At 41.3% G+C, this 21,723-nt stretch overlaps 1 protein-coding gene across 1 annotated transcript in view; it reads right to left on the bottom strand.

Moving 5' to 3' along the window:
• ATRNL1 (attractin like 1) overlaps positions 1 to 21,723 on the bottom strand; it is a gene marked incomplete at its 5' end in the record, with an annotated part of 662,506 nt that overhangs the window by 397,536 nt on the left and 243,247 nt on the right. Inside the window, one exon of the mRNA XM_004700917.2 lies at positions 10,285 to 10,346. Within this exon, the coding sequence (XP_004700974.2) occupies positions 10,285 to 10,346 (62 nt within the window). The remainder of the gene's footprint in view (positions 1 to 10,284; positions 10,347 to 21,723) is intronic.

Raw genomic sequence — 21,723 nt, forward strand, 5'->3', positions numbered from 1 at the left:
CACTGTCATTTTGCTACTGTGGTGAATTGGGTGACCCCTGTGAAAGGGTCATTTGACCCCCAAAGGGGTCGCAATCCACAGGTTGTGAACCGCTGTAATCGAGGCTCTTTGCAGAAGAAAAAGACCCTCACTGAGTTGGATTGACACAGTAGCGGCCAGGCTCAGACACAGCAACAAGTTTGAGAATGGCTCCCAACTGGAACCCCCTCCTCGGCACCGAACAACAACGAGTTGAAAGCTCACGTTCATCCTTTGCTCCAAAGGTAGGAAATCTGAGTGGACGGGAAGCCTGCAGGACTACAGGACGTCCATCAGCCTGAAATTCCTTGGCCCGCCATGAAGGAGGGCTTGCGTTCCTTGCTCGCCTCTGTGCTTCCGGCTCCCTTTCCCCCCCACACTCTACATGAATGAGCTAAAACCACTGCGCTACCTGGGCTTATCCCATTCTCTTTCCCCTAACATCTGTCTTAAACCAACAGTCTTAATGCATAGAGTCAAACATTAGCAGCCTTCAATGCTGGCGTCCTCAAACTACGGCCCGCCGAAGACATATATCCGGCCCACTGGGTGTTTTAGCCCCATTTGGTTTTTTTAACTTCAAAATAAGATATGTGCAGTGTGCATAGGACTTTGTTCATAGTTGTTTTTTTAAACTATAGTCCAGCCCTCCAACGGGTCTGAGGGACAGTGAACTGGCCCCCTGTTTAAAAAGTTTGAGGACCCCTGCTTTAATGTGATCTTGTAGCAAATCTATCAGAAATAAAAATGAGTTTTCACTACTTCCTTTCAGTCTTCTTTTATTATGATTATACAGTAGCTTATATTGTTCACTGGCGTGTGTGTGTGTGTGTGTGTGTGTGTGTGTGTGTGTGTGTGCAGGAGTAATAATTGAACTTCTCCTTTTTAATTACGCTCTATGATAACAATGCCATAAGATTTGAAAAGTTCAACACCCCCCTTCAGTGTAATCCTCCCCAGAGAAATAAAAATTGTAAAAAGATTTTAAAGAGGAAGTATATGAACTGTAGAGATTAAAAGGGAAAAAAAGAGAAACATGGGAATTTAGGAAGACATATTTCAATAATTTCTTTTTAACCTTCATAAAATGGTCATTATCAAAAGGTTTCTTTATGTGAAAAAAAATCATGGAACTCATTAGGTATTCTCAGTAAGGGGATATTAAAAAACCCAGTAGAATTAACACAGTGCAGTCTGAGGTTAAATTCTAAAGCAGGTTTCCAGTGACAAAGACATATTCTCTAGTGGTAATCTAGTTTGCCAAATGCAAAAAGAGATAACATTGTCCCCAGTTTATAGCAATTTAAAGTTAACTGATCATAAACATCATGTCTTAAATACATATTCAGTACTTAGATGAGCACATTAATCTTTTATTTCACCAGGAAAAAAATAGGGGATTATGTTGAAATACAGAAATATTTTATTAAGTAACTTACCATACTTCCAATAACTGCTATTGTAGAAAATTTCTTTCAATGCTTTAAAGAATACCTCGTTAACAATTTTCTTACCAACTAAAATGTTAACAAAGTAAATCATTAATTTATAAATGCAATAAGACTGTGTGTATTATAAAGAAAAAATGACTTATGTTTCAGTTATCAGAATGACAAAGATAGAAAAAAATCAATCAATCCCTGTGGGTGGAAAATAGGGAAATAGTATGCTCACAGCATAAGTTGGGTAGTTGTTCAGCTAGAATTATGTAGCCTTAACATGTACGCTCAACTGCTAATCTGATTTAGTTCCATTGCGAAAACCAAATTAGTTTCTCCTTGAAGTTTTTGTTGGAAATGCATGTTTTCAGTAATAGGAGATATTTTGGATGAAATGAAAGGAAACATTTTTGTGGTAATTTTAGGACAAGTGTTAACGACAAGGGTCTCTTAATATTTTTTAAGTACCTTTTTAAACTTTCTTTTAAAAAAAATCAATGCATAACACACACAGAGAAACCCTAAGTGTAGAACTCAATAACTTATCACAAATATGATTTGACAATCTAACCTCCACTCCAAAAAGGAAATAACACTCTACCCATTCCTTCCATCCTAAAGATAACTGTCATGCTGATTTCAACTCTATAGATTAATTATGCCTACTTCTGTACTTCGTGTCAATCAAATCCTATGATACACATTCTTTTGCTTCTGGCTTTTTTCACTCAACACAAAGCTTGTCAATGTCACCCATGGTATTCATTTAACATTAACTCACTCTTTTTCTTTACTCCAAATTATTCCATTATATGAGTACATGGTCACCTATTTGTACTATTTTGGGGTATTTGGGCTGTTTCCATTTGGGGGGTATTTAAAAGGTGCTAATATAAATACTTTTCAGACAGCTTTTGATGGAATAGAGTTGGTAAGCCATCGAGTATTCTTAAATTAGAACTTAGAAAATCATTTCCAGTTGTTTACAAAATCATTGGCCAGATGTTTAGTTCCATCAGAAGTATTGAGTGTTTCGTAATCTCTCTAACGTGGTGTTTGCTGGATTTTCCTTTTAGCCATGTGGACAGTAGTATAATGCAGCACAGTAATCTTGCATGGTGTTTCTTACTTGCACTACCTGGTAAATAATTAAGTTGGTACTAATTAAGGGATGTGCATTTTCAAATATCTTGTGCTCACATGCATAGACCGTTCTGTGAAGTGTATGTTCAGTCTCCTGTTTATCCTTTTGAGGAGAGGTTGAAATTTCAATCTCACGGGTGGTTTTCAGTCAGAATTGACTACATGGCAGTGGGTTTTTTTTAATTCTCAGGATCTTTTCATTGATTTCTATGAGTCCTTTAAACTTTGAAAATGCAAGGTTTAATATTTCTATGGCCTGTCAATATTTTATACCAGTATGTGGCTTGACTTTTCATTCTGTTACTGGTCTTTTCAAATGAACAAATATTCTTAGTTTTATCTTGGCCTTCATTTTAAAATGTTTTATTCTTTTATTTTATATTTCATCTAACTTTACTTTATTTTATATTTTTTAGTTCTCTGTGTTTCTGTTTGAGGAATCATTCCCTAACTCTAAGGATTCACTGAAGGATTCCTATGTTAATTTATTCACTTATTTTCAGGTTTACCCTGAGGTCAGAGTCAACTGTCATTTCCCCCCACGTGGTCAGCTAATAGACTCGGCACCTGAAAAAAACAAAACCTAAACACATTCCCACTGAGTCCATTGCAGCGTACAGCAACCTAATAAAATAGGGTGGAACTGCCCCTTTGGACAGCTCTCAGACGTTAAATCTTTACTGGCAGAGACAACCCCTCATCTTTCTCCCAACAAAGATTTTCCAAAATGCAGTAAACATTTGCAGGCAGATCTTTATCAACAGAAGAGTGGCAGAGCCCTCTCTGCTGTTTGTGCTCCATCCACTTTACACGGCGCTTACTGTCTTATTGACAGCCTACGGAGAGCGTTATAATCCAGCTCAGCACATCTATGGAACAAGTATGGTGAGACCATACAAACCCTGACACACACCTTTTCTGATTTTAAGCCATGCAGTGCTCCTTGCTTTATTTGCACATAATCAATCACAGAAGCTGGATTATGTAAAGAAGGGTGTGGTATCAGGCTTGAAAGAAGGTTTATGAACCACCTGTGAAACACAGATGACACAACCTTGCATGCTGAAAGTGAAGAGGAATTAAAGCACTTGCTGATGAAGATCGAGGATGCTAACCTGCAGTATGGGTTCCAGCTCAATGTAGAGAAGACCCAAATCCTCACAACTGAACCAATAAGTAACATCGTGATAAAAGGAGAAAATGTTAACGTTGTCAAGGATTGTTTCTTGAATCCACAATCAGTGCTCATGGAAGCAGCAATAAAGAGACTGAAAGACATATTGCATTAGGTACATCTTCTGCACAAGACCTCTTTAGAGTATTAAAAAGCAGGGATGCCACTTTGAGGAGTAAGGTGCACCTGACCCAAGCCATGGCATCTCCACTGCATCAGATGCATGTGAAAGTTGGACATTGAATAAGCAGCACCGCAGAAGAATAGATGCGTTTGAATTGTGGTGTTGGAGAATATTGTAAGCACCGTGCACTGCTAGAGGGCAAACAGGTCTGTCTTGGAAGAAGAAAGGCCAGTGTGCTCCTCAGAGGCAAGGGGGGACGGACAACAGAAAAGTGGGTGAAGGGAGACATCGGACAGTGTAAGACATGACGAAATAATAATAATTTATAAATTACCAAGGGTTCATGAGGGAGGGAGGGAAGGTGGGGGAGGGAGGAGGAAAATGATGAGCTGATACCAAGGGCTCAAGGAGAAAGAAAATGTTTTAAGAATGATGATGGCAACATATGTACAAATGTGCTTGACACAATGGATGGATGGATGGATGTGATAAGAGTTGTACAAGCCCCCAATAAAATGATTTAACAAAAGAAAGAGGAAAAAAAGGAAAGATCATGAATAAAATGATTTTTTTAAAGGGGAAAAAAAAAGATCTAGTTCCTGTCAAATCTAATAAGCCTTGGGATGGGGTGTACCACCGCGTAGCCCAGCGACAAATGAGATCTCCAGCGGAGTGCCGTGGGCAGGACCAGAGACGCAAGTAAGCTGCGTGAGCAATTGACTCACTACCCCATCACCAGCCACAGTTGAACTAGTGCTCCCCGCTTGTGCCTGTATGCCACAGGGCACCCACAAGACCAGCTGAGAGAGAAGGCAAAAGCACAAGCCTGGCTGTGGGTGGGTGCGTGGGCTCTGCACAGGGTACAATCTGAAATGGGCAGGCACTACACTACAGCCACATTTGGGGGTGGAAGAGACCTTGGAAATGGGAAATCTGACCCCTGGGTGAGTCTGTCGGTGGTGCATCTGTCAATCACATGAGTGGAAAAAGAAGTGGCCGAGGTAAAAAGTAGAGAGAGATTCTTGGGCAGTCGTCAATGGCCAGGTCACTAGTCACAACCCTGGGGGAGGGTAGGAATGAGAAAGAACTGAAAGATTGGAGACAAGGCATTCTGGGTTACAGGCATCTGAACAGAGTGGGGTAGGCACGAGTGCCAGTACTTATCACACACTAATACCCAAAGAAATCATTCACCACTAAAACACTGAAAACACCAAGCAGACAAACAATTCTGGAATGCCTGTTGATCCATTCTTCCCAAGTAATTTCTGAGTGCCAGGGGACAAAAAAAAAAAAAAATTTAGAAAAAAAAATGATTTCTAAATGCTCTTCATAATTTAGAGTCACTATCAACACATGGGGCCCTGCTGGTGTAGTGGTTAAGCATTGGGCTCCAGTCAGCGTGGTCAGCAGTTCAAAACCACCAGCAGCTCCACAAGGGAGAGAAACTAGGCTTTGTCCTCTTGTAAACAGTCACAGTCTTGGAACTCCACAGGGGTCGCTGTGAGACAACACTGGCTGGATGGCAGTGAGTATCAACACAAATTTCACAAAGAGGTAACAAATTATATAATAGTATAATCACCAAAACACTTCCAGGAAGCAAGACACTATCTTTGTACTGCATGTAGCTGAAAATAATAAAATTTTCTTGACGTTAGATTTAGATTTGGGGAGAACCACACAGACTTACAGTGAAACTTGACCCACTAGAAAATTAAGTTTCTATTTTAAAAACAATTCCTTTCCGTTTTCTAATCATTTACAATATTATACCATAGACTTGAACAACAACAAAAATTTAATTGTATGTTTGAAATGGCAGAGATCTAGAGAAGGCGCGTGTCCTACTTAAGAGGGCACAAAAGCTCAGATGAGAGCTAGAATTACCTCTATAAATACCCTCTCTAGTGTTGGCCCAATTATGTTCACCACCAGACGCACACACATGGAGGGGGAGATCTGACATGCAATTGGAGACTTAGTTCTCATAGCACATGTCTAAACTAAAAAGCTGATGTGTTCACCCATGCCTCTCCAAGAGCCAGATTAGAAACAGCTAGAAAGAACAGTGGTCTGATGGTCTTTGAGCTATCTTTTAAAATTTAGCCATGGTCTTACAAAATAAAATCTCAAAATATGCTGACACTATTTTAAAGCTATCTAATTTACATTTCAGGACTTAAATTTAAATTTTAAAAACATCAAGTACATTGTATTCCACATAATGATTAGAATACTTTATTTTACTTACTCCAGAATGACAACCTAACAACTAGGTACACACAAAGACTAGTTTTCTTCAATGAAATAATAAGAGTTACTAAATTCAAATATGTATATCTTAAAATCTAACTAGAGGTATAAACATAATTTGCATATATGTTCACCTATGTGAATGTTTACAGATAGCTGAAATTTCCAATGTCTTTCCTAAATAAATCATTGCTTTTAGAATTATCAGCACATAGCTGGTTTCTCTAAGGCAGAGGTAAAGGTGTCCCAAAGGTTCAATTGGATGTCATTTCTAACATCACCTCACACCTCCTCTTCCCCTCAGTATCTCCCTCCCATCTTTGGGTTCCACGGTGCCATGGCACATATGAAGGAGCTCGCCCTTGTGATTGGAGAGGCTGACGAGGCTGACAAGTACCCAATTCTGTGAGCCAGCTATCAGGCTGGGGGCTTCTCCTGGCCTGTATGGCTATGGGAGTTGAGTAACGCAAATTGGCAGGTGAGATGACCAGCTAAGGGTGTTGGAGAATCAGGTCAGACAATAGGCTGCTGGCTCATGATGATGTGAATACACACACACACACACACAGGGGTATCCAAAAAAAACTGGAATTGTGCTGGCCAGAACAGAGCCTTTGTAGTACACATTTTTCCTGCTAGGTGAGCATCAAGCAACTCTGAGTTAGTGCACCCAGTGGTGTTGCCTGGGAAGGTTCTCTCTGGTCATAATGAATTTTTTCATAAAAGCAGTTTCACTCGAACCTCGTTTCTTGTAATGGCCGATTTAAGAGAACAGCGTGTGGCTGTTAAATTTTGATTCCTGCTCGGGAAAAATGCCACAGAAATTGTTGATGCTGAGCATAGTTTACAAGGACAGCACAACAGGGAAAAGTCAAGTGTACAAGTGGTTTTCTCGTTTCAAAAAAGGTGAAATGTCGACTGATGGCAAACCTCGTTTTGGATGTCCATCGACTTCCCGAACAGATGAAAATATCGACTCACAGTACATTTGGAGTTCATCCCACCAGGTCAGACTGTTAAACAAGCTTTCTATTTAGAGGTTCTGAAAAGATCATGTAACAGTGTGAGAAAAAAAGGTCCTGATGTGTGGCAAATGGGGGACTGGTTTTGTCACCACAACAATGCCCCTGCTCATGCAGCCATCTCAGTACACCAGTTTTGGGGGGAAAAAACAGCATGCCTCACTTGCCCCACACACCTGACTCACCTGACCTTGATCCGTAAGACTTCTTTTTGTTTCTGGGAATGAAAAAAGACGTGAATTGACAGCAATTTGACAATGTAGAAGAGGTGAAGAAAAAAAATGAGAGAGGTGCATTTGAAAAATGTTTCCAAGAATGGTATCACAGATTTGACGAATGTATTAAGTGTAATGGAGAGTACTTTGAAGGTGATAAGCTTGTTTTGTAAAAAAATTAAAATACATAGCTTTTCTGTTCTGGGGGGGATTACTGTGTGTGTGTGTGTGTGTGTACAGACAGATAGCTAGAGATAGAGATAGAAATATACATACATATACATATATATTCATTTCTGTTTCCATATATAGACATATATATATATATATATATATTTAGTTAGATGCAGATAATGCCCTCAAAGAAACTCCCTTTACTTGTGCAAGGTAGTGCTAGGCTGTGCCTTGAATAATGAGGGTAAGTGTAGCAGCAGTGACTTGAGTCATGGTCCCTGGTGATGTGGTGACTCAAGGTACATCCCATCCTAATCCTGCTTCATTAACGTACTTGAGAACTCACTCCCAAATGGAACCATAACCACTGACATAGGGACTAGAATTTACAACACATCATAAAGTGGAGGCATAGTGCATCAGATTGCACAATAAAGGATAATTACATCAATGCATAACTGCTGAACCCCTAAAAATCATGGACAGATAGGCTTAACTTCCTAAGTCCCAAACACCTTATTTGCATTAGGAGCACTCTTGGTGAATCTATGAGCAATTTACTTGCACAATCCTACCCAATTATTTGTACAAAGATCATATAGGTAAAGAACCACAGTAAGTATTCAATTCCAGCGTGTCCTATTTATGTTTTTCATACATGGAAAGTTTTATTTTAATGCATTTCATAACATCTGTCCCGTTATGACTTCTAATACTTTAAAAAGTAAATTGTAACCTAGCTCAAACCAAAATCCAAACTCACCCCAAACCAAACGTGGTGCCTGGAGGTGCCGCCACATCACCCGGAACCCGCAGGACAGAGCAGAACTGCTCCTTCGGGTTTCTGAGACCGCCAGTCTTCAGGTGAGAAAACAGTCTCCTCTTTCGCCCACTGAGCCCAACTTGCCCTTAACAACAGTCTGATGCTTAACCAACTGTACCGCCAGAATTCCTGGTCTAATAACAGAACCTTTGTATGTTTTTAATGAATGGTTTTATTTTGTTGTTGTTGAGAACGTACACAGAACATGCCCCAATTCAACATTTTCCACATGGACAACGAGTGACGCTGAATGGATTCTGTGACTGGTGCGACCACCCTCCTCTCCTCCTTGTCTGAGGGGTTCCTCCCCCATGAAGGTAAATTCATCCCTGTTCCTTTAGGATCCTGTCCAATCTTTCTGTTTTCTGCTGTTAATCTGGTCCCATCTGGATCTTTTTTAAAGGAGCCCAAAGCCTACGGCAGGCATTCTTTACTCGTTAAGCTCAATGATGGTGTGTTTGTTCAGCAGACTACGGGGATATATTTTTTTTTCATATTAAGTTAAAAGGACATCTTAGGATAATAGTTTCAAGAGTTCATTCAGTGTCAAAGGATTTTAAAAAGCAAATTTTGCCACCGAGTGTACAGTAGAATTGTCCCATAGTCGAGCTCTCTTTTGAAAAATGCAACCGCCACTAATACCAGAACGTTGCTCAGAAACAGGGATGGGAAGGCTTTGCGGTGCACCCTTTGGACCCATTCTCAGTAGTCCTGGTAAGAGGCACACCCTGCAGGGGCGGACTGGCACCGTGGCCGGCTGTAATAAGGACTCAAACACAATGATGGTGGGGCTGACATAGGAAGAGGCAGGGTGTTGTCCATGAGTTACAGCCAACATGAAGGCACCTAACACCACCACCACCACCACCACCTCCAGCACCACCACCTCCACCTCCACCACCAACACCAATCACTATCAGCTCACATAACTGATGATCTGAGGAAGAACGCTCTTCAAAGCCACATTTCTTCTCTCTAGGTTGCGAGCTCCTTTAGGCAGAAATTCATACCATTTGTAATCCTTTATATGCAGTGCAGAGGAGCCCTGTCTAGTCAGGGTTGGACTGCTAACCACAAGGTGGGGAGTTCAAATCCACCACTCCCATAAATCTTTACCCCCTCAGAATGCCCACACGGGGTCACTACCAGATGGAACGGACTCGATGGCAGATGGCAGTGGCGGGGCGTATACGTTGCTAAGAATATGCTAATCACTTCAGAAACGAGGGAACTGATTACATCCTTGTTCAAGAGCTTGGGTGGCAGAGGAGTTTCCAGATGGGCTGCTACGCACAAGATCGGCAGCTGAAACCACCAGGTGTCCTGGTGACAATAACCGAAGTGTTCTCCTCGCAGACACAGGTACAGCCCTGGACATCCGCCGGGCACTTCTGGTCTAACAACTGTGGGCTTAGGTTGTTTGAATCAATTTGCACTGCTAGTGGCCCCCTTTAACCTCTAGGAGTCAGAATTGACTTGATCACCGTGGGTTTGGTTGGATTTTGGCCCTAATCCACAAGGGACACCTAATGCCGATTTGTTTCATTGAACAGCCTCTTTTTTCTCCTGCATTGCAGCTGGTGGGTTTGAATCACCAATGTTGTGTCTAACAGCCCAAAGCTGAACCCACTGCTTCAAGAGGGCTCCTTTCACTCCCTAAAGCCGAGTCTCCCTACCTAAAATGGGGAGCTCACAAAGTTATCTTCTTTCCACAACAGGACACTAACCTATTACAGGTGTATTTCACCGGTGTTTCCCTCTCACCTCCACTCTATACGGAAGCATGTGAGCGCAATCAAGGCATGCAGTATATTAAGGTTAATGTTTCCAGCGCATTGACAGGACAAATAGCAGCATAAAGGCTTAACAAGGTCAAAGTCAGCGAAAGCAAGTTACCTGAAGAAGGTGACAAAAAACTGCACAAGGTCCATGATAGTATTGTGCTGTGAGAATGCGATCTGAAAAATCAAAATGAAATAAAGTGTGAAACATCCTGCATCGGTGTCGTCCTCCGCCGGTTGCTGTGCTGATGTGCCAGAGCATTCTGCAGACAACATGCTTACAGCATCGTGACACTCAACTCCGCTTACAAATACAACACATGCAGAATGAAAGCCCCATCGAGAAGCCTCATCCCTAAATGCAAGGGATGACCTCTGTGTCACTTGGAACACTGGCTGGTTAAAAAAAAAAAACTGTTCTAGATAGTACTTTTAAAATGCTTGTCAGGCGTTTCATGAGAACCGCTAGGATAGAATAAATGTGCTTAGCACAAATATGCAAAATTAGTTTCTTCATCTAATCATGATCACATTTTCAATGAACACAATTGGTCCTTGCTTTTAAGTCTCTACCAGAAGTCTGAGCTTTGCAAATACAATGGGAGGTTTAAAAATATGTATTCTTGCCTTGCTGTGCACATACATTCAAATATACAAGAGTAAAATGTATCCCTTCACATCTCTACTCACACACAGATCATACTGCAAGCACCTCTCATTAAGAAGAAAACATTGCCTATCGGTCAAGAACGCATCATCTGAATAGAGAACATGTCGATGTGGAATCCAGGTTTCCGCTAGGTGCAAACTCACCTATTTGTGCCGGTGTGTCTCTCATGTGAAAACAATAATGGCACATAATGTTAGTAGACGGCTTTGGTGGCTTCGTGGAAACAAAATGCTCACCATGAGACCTGCTATACAGTAGGTGCTCAGTAAATAGCATTATGCTTTGGCATGACGTAGAAGAGAAATGATCTCTGGTGCTGTCATGGTTAAGAGTTGGGCTGCGATCTGCATGGTTGGCAGTTCAAAACCAACAGCAGCTCCGCGAGAGAAAGACTGGGCTTTCTACCCACAGACCATTAGAGGCTTGGAAACCCACATGGGGTCGATATGAGTTAACCATATGTTTGGAGAGAGAGGAAATGATAAGTGGGTTTACCCAGATACCTGCAGCTAAACCTTAAAGTACCAATGCCTTTTTATTTTAAGGAAATCTTTCAAAAGCATGTAATAACTTGTGTACATCCAGGCAAAATGAACTACCAGAGATGGGGTTTCCCTCCTGCCTCGTGCATGTAGAGAAGTCCCTGGATGGGAGAAGAGGTTACGTGACAACGAATGGAGAAAGCTCAACAGTTCAAATCCACCTGGAGAGAGCTTGGAAGAGAGGCCTGGCGTTCTGCTGCTGCTGAGTGATACAGATACGAAACCGGTTGCCCTGGGGCCCATTCCAAGTGCTCGTGGTCCTACAGGACTCATGGTGGTCCTACAGGACAAAGTAGACATGGCCCATTGGGCTTCCAATCCTGCAACTTTTCAAAAGCGGACTGCTCCCTGGAGCAGCTACTCTGTGTAACTCACCTATCTTTCCGTTTGGTGTGTAACCACTGTACCCCTTACATCCTCGAAACCCTTATGAAATGCCGTTCTACTGGCACCCAACTAGAAAATTGGACAAAATCGACAGAAGGGCCAGTTTCAGAGATTGGACAAGACGAATGGCCGGAAAAAAAGGGCTACAATCCCTGAGAAAAGGGAAATAAAGGAGGTGTGCCTGACAGTTGCCCTGGTGGTTCATCATGAAAACATCTCCTGGACCCCAGAGCAAGCAACTGGGCGCCAAGCAATGCTCTGCGTTCTCTCTGAGTCAAGAAAGAGACGTACACATTAGGCAGCCAGCAGTAGCTGGAGGTTGTGGGGCAAGAAATAAAGTCAGGGTCAGAAATCGACAGAGGGCAGTGACTAACCCTGCAGGAGCAGGCAAAGCCTGGCTGGGAAACCGTGAGTGGGAAAGTCCCAGCTGTTTACATGGAGCCATAGTGGAGACTGGGGCTAGAACCAGCCATAGAAGAGAGGCTTCACTCAAAGACCCAGATGGGTGGTGCCGTAGTAAAACATGCCTAATTCACAGGTCAGCAAATGAGAGCTTTGGAGCCAAACCTGGCCGTCCTTCAACTTTCACAGATAAGACACGCTTGGAACACGAAATCCAGGTGCTTCTATCGTCTCTGGCTTCTTTCACTGCACGATGGCTGGACTGAGCCGTTTCGACATAGACCACCTAGCTGCCAAACCTGATTATCTGTCATTTGCAAAAGGAAAAGTTTAATGATCATATTACTAAAGCAAACCTAGGGTCAAGCTACTCCAACTTTCCTAGAGTATCATACTTAACTCCAAAAGTTGATTAGCAAAGCAAAGGTATCCAAAGTTAGATGTTACCAAGTGTCTCTAGAATGCATCCCAACTAATTAATCAATAAAAGATGATGAAAATGATTCTCACAGCTCCAGGTGGACTCGTGGAACGAGGTGTTCAGCATCAACAGCTGCTGCATGTCACAGAAAGCAAGATGACCAGACATGACTTGTCTCGTGATGCACGCACCAGGATTGGCATCAATTGCCTTATCAAAGAGATGGGCTCAGACTATAATCAATCTAACTGGGTCTAAATGCCAAGTTACAGGAAATAAAAAGGGTGGCGCTCAAATATTTTACAGCTGAGCACTAACAATCTTCAAAGAACACGTGACATCTATGATTACTATCCTCAATCACAAAAGAGAGGCTAAGTTCTCTAATCAATGTTAGAAAGCACGTCTTAACAAAACAGCTGGAAAGAAGGTAATAATAAAAGAGAACTCCATGGACCAAGTTTGCATCATATTAAAGATAGAGGTTTTTTAATAAAATACATCAAGAAAAATTATAGAATACCAGGATACTCTACAGTAGTGTCAAGGACTACTAGAGTGATTCAATATAAGAAAATCTATGTAATTGTTTACATCAGATAGTTTAAGGAAAATGCTATTCCTTAGATAACGCATGCATGCTAAAATTGTAGTTTATACTTTGATCCCAGTAACACTTTCAATAAAATAAGGTATACTTAAATATTAGAATACATTGTGAGACATTATCTTAATTTGTATCAGAAGCAAGCATGGGGGTAGTGGTGGCTGGGGCTGACCATCAATAACTACTGCTCCACATGGTTTCCTATAAATAGGGTGAGCTTGGAAAATTTCAAAGCTTTGAAGGCCACCAGCAATTCAATGTGCTATCCTTTTAGCATCAATGAAGGTTGGGTCCTAATAAAATATATGAAAATAATGCCAAACTCTGAAGTGTAAAGGGCTTTTAGATTAACGAAAAAGACTTTTTACCTATCTCAAAAGTAAAGGAGTTAAGGAATGTGTGTTACATAGTTCTCTGAGTAGAGATTTAGAAGAATATGTTGAGTGATCACACTTATTTTGAAATTACTTATTCCCTGACAGAGTTAGCATAAATAGATTTCAGGGCATCGTATCAGGTTGTTGACAAGAATCCAGTCAACATCTTCATCAAAATCTCTGTTTGTTTTTCTATATCAAGCACTGAGAAGACAAGCCTCATGATTACATGACTGCACGTAATAATACCTTAATGGGTAGGCATCTGTCAGCCTCTGGAAGAAGGTTAAGGATGCAGGATCCAGGGCAAGACAGCAAACTTTGCCAAAACATCCATTTATCTATTTTTCTATCCATTTATCTATCTATCAGTGTACATGCACATGTACCTGTATTTGCATTGGATGCAGACTAACACTGAGGGAACTCACCTTACAAATAATTAGCAGGTCACTTCACAGGAGATGATTACATGATTATATAACTGCCAAACTGCATTACTGCACAACTACCAAACTACAACATTACATAACTTCCAAAACATTAAAAATCATGGCCCAGCTAAATAGACACATAATTTTAACCATCAGAGTGACACTTGAAATATTTAATAATATGATCTATCAAAATAATAATTGACTTAATAGTTCTCATTTATAATGTATAAATAATGATTTGATTATGGAATTGTGATTTTTATTAAAATCTTATTTAGCACACAGGCACTCTACAACATTCAGGAAAATAATTATATTTATAAGTAAAACTAACTAGATATAAAAAATTTAGAAGATTTGTCTACCAGACCAAGTGGTTAATAAGACCAAATATATTTAGTATATAAATAGGCTTTAGAGGTGTGAAATTGTTTCATTACATTGTAAATGGGCCTAAATAATATTCAAGGTTCAGGGTCAGACAAGACATTACAGCTGGTAGTCCGAAAATACAGCTAGTAGTCTGAAAATACACAGAAGTGAGGAGATCAGCCAGGAAGAGAAGCTGAAGTCAACAGAAAGACAGGAAGCAGCACTGGATTCAAATGCATCTCACCGCTCTCAGCTTTTTCTCCATCAAGTACAGCATGTAACAGCTCCAGCCAGGCTCCTTCCAATGAATTCAGGAGGCTTACAAGAAGACTCTAGACCGCAAGCCTCTTATTGACCTTGGCGAATAATCTGCCCAAGACTCCTTGAAAGAGTAAAAGAGCAAAGACGCCACGCTGAGAATGAAGGCCTGCCTCACCCAGGCCCTGATATTTCCAATCACTTGCATGTGAGAGTTGGTCAATGAGGAAAGCAGGCCGCAGAGAACGGACCGTTTGGATGACGGTGCTGGCGAAGACGATTGGGAGTACCATGGGCTCTGCCAGAACAACAGAAGCCTGTCTTTGAGGAAGCTCAGCCGGAACGCTCCTTCAAGCAGAGGACAGGCGACTTCACCGCACACACTTTGGAGATGTTGTCACCAGGCCAGTCCCTAGGAGAGGGCCTCATGCTTGGTCAGGTAGGATCAATGAAAAAGAGAAAGCCCTCCAGAGATGGATTCATCAGTAGCCGCAACGGGGAGCTGAACCCTCACAAGAATGAGGATGGTACAGGGCGGGCAGTGTTCCGTTCTGCGGTCCACTCAGTCACGCGGAGTCAGCAAGGAGACTTCTCCACAGCACCTAACAATTCGGTCCAAGGCATGGTACCAGCAGAGGGAGCGCCATCCGAAATAATCCGGTGGGCAGTCGGCGGGTTCCTTACCACCTCCATCTCAACCCTAAAATCCTTTAACTAACATAGCAGCCCTCTCCCTTACTCTACACTCCTGCTTGCATAAGCCTACTACCTCCACATTTTGACCTGCAATGGCCTTATGTTATTGCTTGGCTTTTCCTACAAAAATGTCACCCCTGTCGGCATGCCAGCTGTACTCTGAGAAGCACCTGCTACATAAGGCAAAACACCCAAACCCATTGCGGATGAGTTGGTTCTGATTCATCAGGGCTCTATTCTGACTAATTGTGGCCCTAAGGGCTGAGTAACACTGCCCTACAGGATTCCCTTCTATAGGATTTCCAAGCACATGTGGCAGCAGACAGCTACAGTGTTCCCCAATGAGTGCCGAGTGGATTTGAATTGCTTAACTCTCGGCGAGTAGCTAAGTGCTCAGTCACTGTGCCCCCAGGCCTACTCAGTACATTTAAGAACAAACCAATAAAAGTCCACTGCCAGGGAATCCATTCTGACATATAATGATCCTGTAAAAAGTTCCAAGACTGTAAAGCTTTGCAGGAACAGACAGCCTCATCTTTTTCTCCTGGAGTAGTGAGTGGATTTGAACAGCCAACTTTGCAGTTAGCAGCCAACATCTCACCCACAGCACAACGAGGGCTCCTGCAGTACACAATAAGCACTCAGAAACAGTCTGCTGAATAAATGAGTAAATGCAGTAGTAAAATTTAGCATTAGAATGTTTTTGTGATTTTACATATCATTACTAGGAGCCATAAAAGGAAACAGGTATAGATATGAGAAACATTAAAAAAACATCATGTTTATTTATTTGAATTTCTTACATAAATCAATAATTCATATAGACGATAAGTACCTTCTAACTTGACATCATCAAATATTGATCACTCTGCCTTATAAAATTGATATTTATTATAGCATTCAGTAGCTCTATACAATATTTATACCTATGGTGGTGGGGGGGGGTGGTTATCTACCACCTGTCTGCCAAAACTCACTCCAAATTCACTGTCATGACGTCCACCCTGACCCGGTGCTCCGATAAGCGAAGGTCAGCCAAACACACCATCAAGTCCATTCCGACACAGGGTCAAACAGTAAGACTACCCCTGTGGGTTTCTGAGACTGTAACTCTTTGCAAGATAGAAAGCATCATCTTTCTCCCACGGAGAGGCTGGTGGTTTCGAACTGCTGACTTTGTGGTTAGCAGCTCAATGTGTAACCCACTGCCACACCAGGATTCCTTACCGGTTTGCCAGTTTGTCACATGAGGGTGGCTTGTGTGTTGCTGTGATCTTAGAAGTCATACCACCAGTATTTCAAATACAAAGGAGGGCAGATTTTAATAACGCTTCTGGAATAGGACAGGCTAGAAAGAAAGGCCTGGTTATCTAGTTCTGGAATTGGCTGGCCAACAGAAACCCTATGGATTACAACAGATAGTACAGGATAGTATTGGGAGATGAGTCCTGCAGCATGTATGCACAGCATACAGTGGCCATGTGGCAGTTACATAATTTCCAGGCAACTTAAGTGAAGGTGTGGAGTCTAGCCTGTCTATCAGGTTGCAACTTGATGACCTCATTTGGAAGCCAGACCCAGTTTCTCTGCCTCCCCTTTCCTGCTGTTGAGACACTCAGAGAGCTGGAGGAGACATGTGGAGACCCATGCAAGCATTGAGATGCTTCCACTGCCACTGGATCCACAATACTTCCTACCCACTGGCCTGTGACCTTCCTGCGTTCAGCATCATTGCATGTGCTGAGTCTAAAGAGGATATATGGCCTAATATCGGATTTATGGACTTGATCTGGACTGGGCTGGTATGTTTTCTCAATATACAATTGCTCTTTTATATAAAACCCTTTCTTTTTTAAATTTTATTTTATTGGGGGCACTTACAACTCTTATCACAATCCACACATAAATCCTTTGTGTCAAGCACATCTGTACATATGTTGCCATCATCTTCTTCAAAACATTTTCTTTCTACTTGAGCCCTTAGTATCAGCTCTTTTTTTTCCTCCCCACCCTACCCTCCCTCACCCATGGACCCTTGATAATTTATCATTTTTTTTCATGTCTTAAACTGACCGCAGTCTCCCTTCACCCACTTTTCTTTTGTCTATCCCCCTGGGAGGGGGCCATAGGTCAATCATTGTGATTGGTTCTCTCTTACTTCCCATCCTACCTTCCCCTACCCTCCTGGTATCACTACTCCCATTATTGGTCCTGAGGAGTTTATATGTCCTAGATTCCCTGTGTTGGGAGCTCTTATCTATACCAGTGTACATGTTCTAGTCTAGCCAGATTTGTAAGGAAGAATTGGGGTCATTGTAGGGGGGGAAAGAGGGAGCATTAAAGAACTAGAGGAAAGTTGTGGGTTTCGTCAGTGCTATACTGCACCTTGACTGGCTAATCTCTTCCTTGTGGCCCTTCTGACAGGGGATGTCCAATTGACTACTGATGGGCTTTGGATCTCCAATCAGCCCTCCCCCTCATTCACATCGATATGATTTGTTTGTTATTATTTTGTTTTGGGTCTTTGATGCTTGGTACCTGATCCCATCGGGCTGGTGTGCTTCTTCCATGTGGGCTTTGCAGCTCCTCAGCTAGATGGCCGCTTGTTTATCTTCAAGCTTTTAAGACTCCAAACTCTTTATCATTTAAAAGCCGGGCACCATCAAAAGCTCTTTCTTATACACATGTGTGTCTATGGATTTGTTTCTCTAGTGAACCAGGACTAACTCAGGCCACGACATGGACCGAGCATTCCAAAGACTGTGGATATGGCACGGGACTGAACAACATCTCCTTCTGCTGTACATGGGGTTGCCATCAGCCACAGGCAGGTCCACAGAAATTACCAAGATCAAAGCAAAGCTTTATGGGATCTCATTTAATCTTTAATTAGGGAGAAGTCTTAATAGATCCAATAAATATAACTGGAGTTATAATGTGACTAGAATACTCTAAAATCAAGAGATCAGAAATGGTTTCTTACAATGTATTTTCACCTTACTTTCAGCAATGACTCGCCTTAACTACGATGGTCTCTGGAAATTCCTTTCAGAAGTGAAATGACAACAGACTACAATCTTCTAGTCTAAATTAAGTGGCATTAGTTCACACATTATTTCTTAACCTATAAAAAAACATATGAGGTTGTCTTAAAAGAGTGATCATTCAGCCAAATGCATTTGGAAAACAGTGAGACAAATCCATAGCACTCACCAATAACCTAAATTTGTAGTTTCCTTGAGAATATAATTCCTAAGTATGTGGAACATTTCTTCCCCTTGAATCTATAATAGTCCAATTAGAAAGATTTCCATATGCTGGTGGCATAGTTAGAACAAGTCCCTTTACAGATAATCAATGATCCCCATTTTGTTTCTATGGTCATTCTGATTTTTAAAAAATATTACAGGCTTTCACAAGTTGCAGTTCAAGTTAGTTTAAAATTTTTACATTCAGTTTAAGTGTACCTATGAAAGTCCCTCTTGTGCAATGATTTCCTTCAAGTTACCCAATAACTACTCACAGAAGTATAATCCAAATCAAGAGCTTCATTACCAGTACACTTTCATAAAACTCACTTTCCCCCATTGTTTTATAGCACCCCCAAAAAAAAACAAAAAAAAAAAAAGGAAAATGCTTAACTGAAACTACAGTCGTGGCGATGTTAATACATTTTGTGCACTCAAGCTTAAACACATATAGCATGCATGTCCAAAATGAAAAATTTCTATTAAAAAACTTACTTTAAAGCATGCTATATTTTTCATCTATGAGCATGGAACTAGGCAAATTGAAAGTGGTCAAGAATGAAATGGAATACTTGAAGATCAATATCCCGGGCATTCATGTACTAAGGTGGACTGGGGCTGGTCATTTTGAATCAGGCCGTCATGGTCTACTCTGCGGGGAGTAGCACATGGATGAGGGAAGGACATCGTGCCTGGTAAAGTCGAGGGTTAGGAAGAAAGAGGAAGACCCTGAATGCGATGGACCGATACGGAGGCTCCACCAAACACAAGACTGACTGCGAGGATAGTGCAGCTCGCGGAGACGCTGCCTCCGGTCTGCACAGAGGGTCGCTGCGAGGTATCACCCACTGGAGGGCACCTAACAACAGCCACCACAATGTATTTTTCATAACTCGCGGACAATGATTGTCATTTTGGATTTGATGATTTGATGAAAAAAATCATATTGAGTACATGTGGATGAAGTAATTTAATAGTTTGGTAGTTTTCAGAAAATGTCAAAATTCCTAAGTGAGAAGGGAGAAAGTGTTCTTATTTCATGAAGGGCAAATTGGTATATTAGTGCAAAATGTCAACCTGCCATAAATAATATACTCTGATATAATATACAAGATAAATAAAATGGAAGGGAGCACATAAAAGAATGTGCTAAAATTATCAGGATCATCTAACAAACGGAAGGTAAAAGGGAAGTTCCTTCAAACTACTGTTGCTTGACTTATGTCTCCATAAAACATAATTCATACTTACACAAGGTAAGTTAGTCAACTCGTCAGACCTCAAACGCATTTTGAGCTACTTTTCATGTGAGCAATTGAAAGTAGCATTAGGTTATATTTTTTTGTAATTTATTTACCTATATTTACAAATAAAACCAGATTGGAGCATAAATTAGCTAGTACAGATAAGCACCCATTTCTAGAGATAACCCACAAAACCTTACTTATTGATATAATAATTTATATCATTCCTGAAGGTGTGCAGTTTCAAAAAGATGGTTAAACAGAGAATGGTTTTTCAAAAGCTAGAATAAAATATATTCCTGCATCACACTATAAGGAATTAAGTAGCTGCCAATTTTAAACAAATGCTACACAAATTATTCTGATCATAAGCCCTTGGATGTTGTTTACAAAAAATATAATTGACATAAGGTCAAAGATGAAGGGTAGTCGTGGACTTCATATCTGTTACATTCCTTGTTCTGCGGGGTTTGCCCTTCTTTCCCACTGGTGCCTTCATGAAGACTTACGACTTCCTTCCTAATTGACGCGAACGCTTCCTAGTCTCTCTGCCTTCAATTTCACCCTCTTTGGGCTGCACTTCACCAAAGCGGGTTGAACTTCACCAAACCAAACCTCCTCGTACCACTGTCCTCCCTTACCTAAAACTACTCTGTGTTTCTCCGTCATTTTCCACTTAGAGTCCAACCTTCTTAATATAACCTACGACAGTCTTCTAACAGCCCTTGGTTTTTCTCTACTAAGGGGATGGCGTCTGAAGAACTGGTCCTTCCCCAATGTTTGGCTTATGTGAACAAACTTCCATAGCTGTTGGACACATTCCCTCATTCCCTCATCCTGGGTAACTCCTTTCAACATACTCCTCACTTAGTTGGCAGCTCTGGACCCAGGCTGTTTGGTCCCCTCACCAGTCCTGCCGCTCTCTCCACCACGCAATTCCGCCACAGCGGGACCAGAAAGAGTTCATTCTTGATAGACGTCTCCCTCATGTCCAGTAACCACGCTCAGTGCTTTCCACACACTGATTTGTTTAAATCGAAGAAGGAAGGTATGAAGTAGGTATTGCCATCAACTCACTTCGTCGATAAGGTAAGCAGAGGAGTTGAGATTAAAATCAGTGCATTCTGAGTCTAGTGCTTAAATCACAGGCTTTGGGATTAATCACAGATTATTGTGACCATTAGCTTGCTTACCTATTAGCTGATGTCTGCTTTTCTGCTTCACGTCAAGGTATTTGAAGCCAGGGATTAGGGCTTTCACTCTGCCCCCCAGCAGCCAAGAAGCTGACCGTCTTACTTGTACATGTTTGGTGAGAGAATAATGATTGCTGTAACTACTGGAGATGTGTATCTCAATGTTTTTTAAAGAAAGTCTTAAAACAGTTTCATTTTAGCTAAAGGTCAGGCTGACAAAAAAAGCAAGAACTATTTTAACATCAAGATTATGTAAATTGAACTCGGGAGACTTTTTCATCTGCATTGAAAGCATATCAAGGAAGTGCAGTTTCTTAAAGGTAAAGGGTATCGTTTATCTTTTCCAAAACAGTATTGTTTTAAATGGTTAAAAAAAAGAACCTTAAGATGACAAGATAAAGCCTTTGTATTTGCAATACTACCTGATACTGATTATAGCATTTACATATTTATGAGTTCCTTGAAGAGCCTTTTACTGCAGAAGTCGAATTTTTATAACACCAGAAAAAAATGGCTTATACAGAAGTCCCTATGCAATTCATGATTGTAATACCCTTTTGTAAAAATTGTGACTTCCCTCACTCCCACCTATAACCTAACCTTTCCTGCCTAAGTAGTCTTTGGAAGAGTGAAATTCACTAGACCAACTTTACCATTTGAGTTAGTTAATTGTGCCAGCCTGGCCGATAATCACATGTGG

The sequence above is a fragment of the Echinops telfairi genome, unplaced genomic scaffold, assembly GCF_000313985.2.
Source record: "Echinops telfairi isolate 266 unplaced genomic scaffold, ASM31398v2 ScPeMD7_70;HRSCAF=299, whole genome shotgun sequence".
In the NCBI taxonomy this organism is placed as follows: domain Eukaryota; kingdom Metazoa; phylum Chordata; class Mammalia; order Afrosoricida; family Tenrecidae; genus Echinops; species Echinops telfairi.